Below are 10,263 nucleotides of genomic sequence, written 5' to 3'. Positions count from 1 at the left end.
ACCAACAACACCAACAACAACAAAAAAAACAACAACAATGGGGCTACTTTCGTTTGGGACCTCAGAAGGGAATGGTTTGTTTTCTTCATCTTGATCAGTCCTGCCTAAGACGGCCACCTGTCTTATACAGCCACTTTTCTCCATGACAATGGGTGGCCGTCTTACACAGGTTCGACTGTACTGAAAAATTAAAGAGATATCAATCATAGTACTGCAAATTGTTCGAACTATCCATGATTGTGAGTTTTCGTGTTTGTGTTATCTGGGCCTGACAGTTTTTTCCCATAGATCATAAAACCAATGTTACTACGAAGTTCAACAACAAACCTCTTTCCATCTTGTGCTTGTAGGATGTTGTGAAGAACTCGACCATTTCATCTGTGATCTCCATCTTCATTTCTTCATCACTGGGCCGCGATGATCCAGAAACAGCTGTCTCCGTGCGGCTGTTGTCCCCATGTGATGCTACATTGTCGGCACTCCCAACCCTCTGTCGTTCCTTAGCCAGCCGACGATTCCTGAAGTATATAAGTCTGAGTTTAATTTTAACTACAATATAAATTATAATCTTAAGCCTTTCCTTCAATGAATTATAGGAGGGGAGAGAGCTTTGAAAAAGGGAAATGAATTTTAGCAAGCCAGCTTCTTAGGTTACAAACTTAACTGGAAAAACAATATAATACTCTACTGGAGAAATCAACAGAGATGCACATGGGTTTCTGATTTCACACAAGTAGCGAGGAAGAAACGAGAACCCTAGATCATGCACTTGTCTTCCCTTCTGTAGCTTTCATGGACACATCTTTATCAAATGGTTAAATCATATTAGAATCTAAATGTAACATGTATATACTTATTTGAAGACAAATTGAAATCATGTTCAAAACACCAGGATTCACGAAGCAAAAAGCCAAGAACAGCCTGAATTTTTTCAGGAACTTCATTTTAAAAACCTGATTTTCAAAACAGTTTAAACATGTTACCTGTTGTCACCCTCCTGACTCAATCCAAAAGATAATTTTAGCAAAATGCAGATCACTAGGTGATGTTGAGACAAAAGAAGCCACTTTAAAAGTACCGGGCTCAATTTTAAATAGAGTTTAAAAATTTTCACTCAATTGAAAGTTTTGGACCCATTTTCATAGCTGCCTACTATACCTCTTAAAAGAAGCCAGCCAGTAGTCAATCTTCCTTTAACTTAAATCAAAAAAATATATGATGAAATGGAAATCAGCACAACATTTTTAACAGGGCAGGCTGAGCTTGAGTAAACTAACAAAATAAGACAGAACTGAGTCCTCTAAAGAAAATTTAGACATTCAAATTACTTGTACCGGTAATGGATTTGATATATAAGCAGTGCAACGTCTAAGCACTACCTCAAAAGGAACCGATGTATAGTCACTTTGAATACATAACCATCAAATCATCAATTTTATGCTTAAGAAGTAGGAGGATTTTCAACCAAACCCTGTTACCTTGCCCTCCTGGATCGTCTTGCCTTGCGGGCACGATTGCTGCTCTGTTGCCTCCTGCCCTGATGGGAAACATTAGCAGCTGCACCCACTCCCATCTTAAACCCGGACAGTTTCTGGACAGTCTTCAAATGGAGCTGATACCAGTCCATCACAAATCGGTAGTTGCTCCAGTAGCGATCAAAGCACTGGGCTTGGTACCAAGTTGCCGATGACAAATCAGGGAGATGAGGACGTTCGTCTGATTTCTGTTTAGACCCTCTGCTGCTGTTTTCTGAGTTGCTAGCACCATTACTGCTGTCTATATCAACAGAATCCTGGACAGTATTATCATTCGTCAAAGTTTTATCTGGGTCTTTGCAAATACTACTTGTGTCTGAGAAGTCAGTGCTCAGTCTGTTCTCTGGGTCATCAACACCCAAATTTTCCACACATCTCTCGCGGTCACAATACGTCCACAACTTTTGAGAATTTTTGTAAGAATTGTCAGCACTGGCCTTCCTCAGAGGTAGAGGATTAGAGCCATAAGGAAACAAAGGAGCGACAGGCAGCTCGACCGCTGCTTGACTTATAGTTTTTAAATCCTTATTACTGCACTCTTTTGTACTCTCCCGTTTACAACCAAAATAACCCTCGGTGACATTTCCTATTCCCAGCTTTGACTTTCCTTGCTTCAACGCATCTCTTGTGGGCGTTTTTGAAATAGAAATGCTGACCAGTCCTGGCGTCAGTTTATCATCAGTGTTGTAGTCGGAGCTGCTGAGCACAGAGGATGTGACGAGTGAGTAGCTTGACTCAGTCGTGTCAGACTCGGAGTCGGCCGATGAGTCTTCCTCAGTGACAGAGGTCATAGAGCTCGTCTGTCCTTTTTCAGCCATCTTGTGGAATGAGAAAAGAGGGAAAAAAAATTAAAATTTAAGCTGTGACTTTTTAACGGTCAATTTGAAGACCAAAACAGCAACCACACACACACCCCCCTTCCCCTTTTGGAAAACATATATAGATCTCCAATTTGAACAAAAGCAAAGCTTAAGTACACTTCAGATAGAACTCATTACTTATGATGCCTACAACCATCTGACATACAAGCCTTTTAATTTTTATTAAGTCAGCACGTCTAATGTCTAAACGCTGAATTTGCAACATTACAGTGGCTCTTAGTTCTACTCAGTAGGTGCTGAGGGTAACTCTTTGTATTAAAGAATAGTTCCTCATCTCACCCAGCTTTTCAAAGGAAGTATGAGAAGGATGTAGAATTATGTGTACTCTAAAAATATCACATTTGAAAGCAGTCTACTCCAAGTTTTCGTGTTGCTTTTCAAAGTTTTTTTAGGACGTGCAAACAAAAAAAAAAGACCCAAAAAATAGCTGACCAAGGCATTTTAAAAATCATCAAGCAAGTTGAGACAAACAAACTCAAAGCAAAGCTTAACAAGCCACTCAGCTATTTCTTTTTGAGGTAGAGAGCGAATATGATTTTTAAGAGACTGATGTCGATCATTCATTCTTCACAACAATTATAACGTTATTACAGTGACTCCAGTCAATCTAAAGCCAAAGTAACAATAAAATGGATCTCCAGATAGTATATCAGGAGGGCTCCTTAGTGTGCATTCATTCACATGAACCCATGCAAAGGGCGAAAAGGATCCAACCATCTCATTTCCAACATTTTTAGATTACTGACCTCCGTTGGGTGATATGTGGTTTCCGCTCTCGAGATTTGTTGATCATAAGCAAATGGAGTGGCCCGCGTGTGTGTGTGTGAGTGTGTGCACGTGCAAGTGACAATGTGTCTGTGTGTAAGGTGTGAACGGGTTGGGGGGGGGGGGGGGGGAACGTGGAGGGATTTTTTTTTCCTGAAGGATGTTAGTTTTTGCTGGGTGACTAAATGCAAAATAGGTTACTCTACCAAGGTCGAGTAGTCTTGTTTTCTCGCAGTACCTTTTGAAGGTATTTTCAAATGAAGTATAGTCCGGGAACGTTGCCCCAACCACAAATGAAGTATCTGAATATTCAGATTAAAAATCTCTAGCTCTACAAATTGAATTTGATGCAAAAAATGTTTCTTCCCAGTCCTCCCAGAATGAAAGGATGACGTCTAAATCTCGCAAATAACCCCAAAAATCTCGAGATCGGAAACCGTTCGGAGAAATAGAGTTCGACTTCATTTTTCCGAACATTCGGAGATAGAAAATCTAGGCTAGAATCTAGATCTAGAGCCTATGTACGGCATACCGTCACGTACGTCAGACCGTCAGTTGGCACGCATTTGGCCTAAAATTGGGCAACCAGACAATTATGCGATAACCTGGAATGCTATCTGCTGAACAATTCCGTTCAACATTGTTTTGTTTTCAAGTTCAACAATTTTGAGCAGAATCAGACACCTGTGTGAGCAGAAATAATCCATTTCATCTCAAACGGTAAGAACCGCGTTCAGCCATTACGGCTTGCAGATGCGCAATGCGTCTTGGGAAATAAGCTATTGGTTCTTTTATCGTACCCGCAGGATTGGTTTCGCATTTTTATTCAGTTTATAAAGTGTCTAGTTACCGCCACAAACCATTCGCTGCTCTTTGTTGTAACAATTGGCGCCCGTAGGGGGGGTGACTGTATGGGGTACACTTTTTGAGGGATGTACCCGATACCGTCATTATTTTTTTACATGGTGCGTGACTTGAAAAATAGTTATTTCTTGACGGACTATGGATGGCATCTTAGTTCTTTAGATTTTTTAGTTTCTATGATTTGATATAAATCTACATAGATCTATTTAGACACGGATTCATTAGAAAATGAGCGACTTTAGATTTTTCTTTTTTAATGTTTGAAACAAATTTATATGAAGGTAACTCTAGCCCGTTGTATGTAATGATGATGATGATGTTCCTCTGTCCAATGTACATGTTGTGATGATGTTCTTCCAGCCACTGTTTCCACATGTTGTGATATTGTCTGCTCCTACTGCTTCTGTTTTAGAAGAAGAACTTGCTGGCCCTCCCCCAACTGCCCTTGTCTCTAGTTGTGAGTGGTCAGTTGATGCCCTAAACTTTTTGACCACAGGTCTGGAGTTCTCGGGGATCGAATGTACCTCCAAGGACTTCCTGGATCCTGCAGCAGAGTTTCAGCTACCTTTGGTTTCAACACCAGCTCGGGATCCTATGGATAACCAGGACCATGACTATTGTCTGCCTGAGCAGGCATTGAGACCATTGGAAGATGAAACTCTGGTGACACCCCAAGCCCCCCAAAAACTGCCTCAGGACAACACTTTTGCTTTGTCCTTGACAAGCTAATTGATCACGCCATTGCCACTGGATGGATGGCATCAGACATGCATTGGGTCCGCCGTTGCCATTGGCACAAAATCGAACCTATGGAGAGCGAGGGGGCATGCGGAAAGTACCTTGATTTGTAAAATCAACTCATTCCTGCCCCCTCGTTCGTCAACCTGCCCATACCAGCAAGCTGGAACTCAAGGTTTCAACACAGAGAGGCGGGCTCAGGCCCCTAAGTATGTCTTACGGGCAAAGTACGATGAAATTGGAAGAAGAGAAGAAAAAGGAAGAAGTGGAAAAGAGGAAGAGAGAAAGGGAGATAAAAAGGTGAAGAAGGAAGAAGAGGAAAGTTAACGAAGTTGGAGAAGCAGAGAGCAGCTTAGGGAAGAAGAAGAAACAACAGGGAAATGAAGTGGGAGTAAGGGAATGAAGAGGAAAGTACAGGCAAAGATGATGAAGCAAAAGAGAAGAAAAGGAGAGAGTGAGGAGGGGGAAGAGAATGAAAAGGAGGTGGGATTGGTTTACGACGATGACCGCTCCGCAGTTTGTTGTGATACATGTGGAAGAGTAAAATGAAGCATTCATGTACTTGTGTGTGAATAAAAGATGTTCAAGTGAGTTTGTTGTGATATGTGAGGAAGAGTAAAATGAAGCATTCATGTACCTGGGTGTGAGTAAGATGTTCATATCAGTTTGTGATATGTGTGGAAGAGTAAAATGAAACATCCATGTACCTATGTGTGAGTAAGATGTATGTGAGTCTGTTCTGGTGGTTGTTCTTATAAAAGTATGTCAATAAACATTAGTTCTGTCTTAGGCCCACTGTACAAAAGGAGTTCGTCTTTGCTCCTTTCCTCTTTTCAAACGCCTAGTTGTGCTTCAATTTGGGTGTGCTGGTATGGGGTGTAGTGGGTGACGGTATGGAATACATGTACATGCCATGACAGAAACCCCGACACGTGACGGTATGGGGTACATGTCATGGCATGCGTCAAGTCTCGGTTAGGGGTCTTCTTTATACACTATCTGACTAAAAACTTCACCCCACACCTACAGAAAAGGCTGGCCTCTCAACGAAACGAAATTTTGGGTCGATGTTTTGGAAAGAGCCGAAGTTATGGTAATACAAAACACTAAGGTGACGGTATGCCGTGCAGGGGCTAGAATCTAGATCTAGATTCTAGATCTATCTATTCACTAATATTTTTATTTGTAGTCACTTCTCGTCCTCATTTCTACTTTCTCACTCCCCCCGCCTTACTGGCTGGCACTTGGACTTGAGTCACTTGACAACATCAATCAAGTATTATATGTAGCCTGCCTACATTGTATAGTATACTATTAATATAATATTATTGTTTGAATCAATTTCAGAATGACAAGAGTTTGCACTGTCTTCACTCAAAAGGGCCCAGAAGACCCAGCCTCACCCACCCACCCAACCAAAAGGCCCAAGTTTTTGTCCAATGACACTTAAATTGCAGGTGTTCCAAGGTTGGAACAAGAAAGCAGTTTTCTCTTTTTACTAAAAATATAGACTATTTACCGTGGAACGAATCCAAAAGTGATCTAGATCTAGATCTAGATCTAGATTCTAGATTTCAAGATCTAATAGAAGTTGTCAATTGGAAAAACGTCGACAAACGAAATGAAGAAAAAAGTAAAACATAGCCTAAACAAAACAAAAAGGTACTTCTCACTGTCAACGAGAGTTGTGGGACCTGGTTTATAGTCGATACTTTAAAAAATAAATAAGTTTTCGATTTTTTAAATCAAGTTGAAATCTACAACTCTATCTCTTACTTTTGCTTAAAGAATTCATCGATGTGTCTAGTTAGACTTGTACATAAATAGCAAACAGAAAGAAAGCAGACAAAGCAACTGATAATAATAATAATGTACTTTTTAAATAACAAAAGGAAAGAAGAGGAAACTTTTCACTTCTCTTCTCTGGTTTATGGTATCGATGTAGCGTCTTAAACATTTAATTTCGATTACATAGAAACTAATTTTCCAGCTATGTTTACCCGTTGAATGCCAAATAGTGTCTTTTTCCTGTAACAAATACAATGTATAATTCGAATGTACAACACTTTCATATCCCTGTTATTTCTCTACCTAAATAAACGATGACTGTTGTTTGATTAATACCAAGGTATGGAAGAAAATACACAAACATTGATGATAAATTGAGGTCGAAATAATAACAAATATTGAATTAAACACGTTGACTTCTTCTATTCAAGACCAAGCTGGCAAATGATAAAAAAATTGGCCCAAAAAATTAATGCCGTGCAGTGTGCAGCAAGTGGGATATCAGCGTTTCATTGCGGAAAACAAACTGGCAATATCATTTTGTAAAGGTGCATTTTTTCCAAATTATTATTATTATTATTATTACTATTATTATTATTAGGACTATAATGTTGATGATGATGATGATGATGATGATGATGATGATGATGATGATGATGATGATGAACGTTGCTGCTGAGGAAGCCTGCGTAGCGAAACGTCGAGCCGATTCTATAAAACTCATTTTAAACATTTCATATGTTTACATTTTTGTGTCTGTAAGTCAAACAAGACTCTCCCTCCTACTCTGCGTTTTAAACAATGATGATGATGATGATGATGATGATGATGATGATGATGATGATGATGATGATGATGATGATGATGATGATGATGATGATGATGATGATGATGATGATGATGATGATGATGATGATGAGATTGTTTATTATTACTATTATTATTAGCCTATTATTATCATTATTATTATTAGGCCTGTTATTATTCATATTATTATTATTATTCATATTATTATTATTATTCATATTATTATTCATATTATTATTATTATTAGTATTAGTATTGTTATTATCATTAGGCATATAAAGTGCACTTACTACATTTCATTAATACAAAGAACATAGTTCAAATTTTATAATGACCTTCTTGAGACATCAAGCTTCCCTCAGTGTTTCCACTGTGCGTGATGAGGAGCCTTCATCTTCTCTGTTGTCGTTGAACCATGCTATAAATGCTTCCATGACTGTTGGTGGATTATAATTGCATGTGTCTCGTGTGCACCCAAGAACAGTCAGCATACCTTCATTCTGAATTCTTTCAAGGCGTTTCAGCCGCGACGTTGATAAGGTGAGGAGACCGAGGTCATAAATATTTAATCACATATAGCACAAGAGTCTAGCACAGTATGGCTAAAATTCTCTTGGCACTCAGTTACACGCCACGGTTTTCATTGCTCTTGTGACGATCCTGGTCACGTGATCTTTACCTGAGAGTGATCTGTCGAAAGTAATGCCTAATAGAGATACCTATGTATCATACTATGTGAGTGCTCACGCTTCAGGACCCTGTTGCTGACGCTTACGGTGAGCATCTCTGCTTTCACTGCGTGAGTATTCAGCGAGCACCACAGCACACAGACCTTGTCGGGGTGGAGTTTGCCGTTGTGGTCTACACACCATTGCCCAATTTGATCCAGCTCCTGTTGCATTGCATTATAGCTATTTCTTGCCGGTCCTTCCCCTGACTGTATACAAGGATATCATCAGGAAAGCTCAGCACACGGCCTTAGCTTTCCAGTTGTCCAGAAGTGATTCCAACTACTTATAATATTATGATGAATATCACTGGTGCGAATGCTGACCCCTGCGACAACCCGGTGTGATGCTTCTTGTGTCAGATGTTCAATTTCCCAGTGACATTGCAACTCTCCTCTTCAGCAGTGCTTCGCCTACCCTTATTATTATGACGAGCTGAGGGCTAATCTTCAGATCGATCATTGTTCTCCAAAGGACATCATACTCAACATTAGGCTATTGTAGACATCCTCTAAGTCAATCACGTTTATGACAGTCTCCTCTCCTTTTTTCAAACCCAACATAAAAACGAAGTGACTATTCGGACTCGAGTCCGAATATGAAAAAATGTTATTCGGACTCTGATTCTTGTCCAGCATGACATCACTTCCGATTTCCTGTGACTCGTGACTCCGGCTTCCTGTCCTGCCTCACTCGTGACTCGCCTCAGGCTGGGTAGAGACCGGGATCACTTCGGGCAAAATGGCGTTAAATTGTGCAGGAGCCGAGTTTTTATTTTATTATGAATTTGAGGCCGGCCTGAAAAGTTATAGCGCTTCTAATAATTGTTTATTTGTCAAGAGGTCATCAGAAGCAATTAAAGATGGCTCGTTAGCGTGTGGCGGGGTCGGATGGGCGGCCTGCACACGTGTGGCTGTGTGTGCGTGTCGGGGAGGGGGTGTTGAACGTCGCATACGCGTCAGTCCCCCCCCCCCCCCGCAACTGATCATTATTACAATAATAAACTAGTCTTGACGTATATCTACGTATGAATTGTGCGCTGGTCTATGGAATCAAAAGTTGCCGTATGCTCAGCTCTACACAGCAGCACAACTTTCTCTTAGTAAACAATCGAGATGACACAGGTCTGTGTATTTGAACGAATCGGTCTTTTTTTTTTTTACACAGCTTATAATATGCAGGTGCCAGGTGGTCTGCTTATCTTCAATTGTACCTTTTTCTACAACAAAGAAAGTGGGAAACATGGGGGGGGGGGGGGGGGGGCGTATCAATGAGGCGGCCGGCATTGGATCGGCAGAAAAGGTGTGGGGGAAACTAAAAAATGGCGGAAAATTGGAAGCACTGAACGATAGATCTATAGAACGAATACACTTCCTTTTTTTCCGGACCCGAGTCCGAATAATGACGGCCCATAAAAAAATATATAATTAGCCTACTGTTCGAACTAAGGGTGGGCCGACTCCGAGAACTTCCGAACTTTCGACTCCGAACATTTTTGGGCGCGAATTCGTCGACTTCGACTCCGAATTCGAATTCAGGTCAAGATAGCAGCCAATCAAATTTGAGGAGAGGCAAGGTCAATTCGGTGGGATTCGTGTCAAGTCAAGTCGTTCTCCCTACAGCCGTCGAGTCGAACACGCTGCAGAGAATCCCGACTCCACGGACCAGTGTAGACAAAGGGGGCGGGGAGGGGGGAGGGGGAAGGAGCAGGGAAGAGGTCACAGAGGTCGGGATTGAGGCAGGCAATGTTTTCATTGACATCAGGGGAGGGCACCAGTTTGTTTTGAAAGTTATTTGCCCCTCGTTGACAGTACAGTCGCATTCATGTGCGAGGATAATGGATGCAAACAGGTCATAATAAAAATCAAAGCATAAAATCCCGCAGTCTCGAACTCTAAAGTCAGACCATGCAAATCAAAGCAACAGTCAGCAAGACAGAAGTCTATAAAAAATAACAGTAATAGATCTAGATCTAGATTTATATCATAATCAACATTTATTATGACAAGATGAAACATACAAGGTTGAAAACAAACATGGAGTAATGACGAGAAATGTGACAATGTAAATGTAAGTGCCAGACAGGTCGTAAGAAAATACATGTAGATAGTACAATGAAGAGAAGAAAAGTAGTGAAATGTGTGTGATCGTAGTGAA

At 40.7% G+C, this 10,263-nt stretch overlaps 1 protein-coding gene across 1 annotated transcript in view; it reads right to left on the bottom strand.

Annotated features, from left to right (window-relative positions):
* Nucleotides 1–6,450, bottom strand: part of LOC101864458 — a 10,592-nt gene extending 4,142 nt beyond the window's left edge. The window contains exons 1-3 of the mRNA XM_035969552.1: nt 6,303–6,450; nt 1,479–2,353; nt 328–518 (exon numbers count right to left, since the gene is read on the bottom strand). Coding sequence (XP_035825445.1) covers nt 328–518; nt 1,479–2,353 — 1,066 coding nt within the window. The 5' untranslated portion in view covers nt 6,303–6,450. The remainder of the gene's footprint in view (nt 1–327; nt 519–1,478; nt 2,354–6,302) is intronic.
* Nucleotides 6,451–10,263: the final 3,813 nt, after the last annotated feature.

Source organism: Aplysia californica, unplaced genomic scaffold (assembly GCF_000002075.1).
Source record: "Aplysia californica isolate F4 #8 unplaced genomic scaffold, AplCal3.0 scaffold00154, whole genome shotgun sequence".
NCBI classification, from domain to species: domain Eukaryota; kingdom Metazoa; phylum Mollusca; class Gastropoda; order Aplysiida; family Aplysiidae; genus Aplysia; species Aplysia californica.
This window is presented reverse-complemented; position numbering and strand designations above follow the sequence as displayed.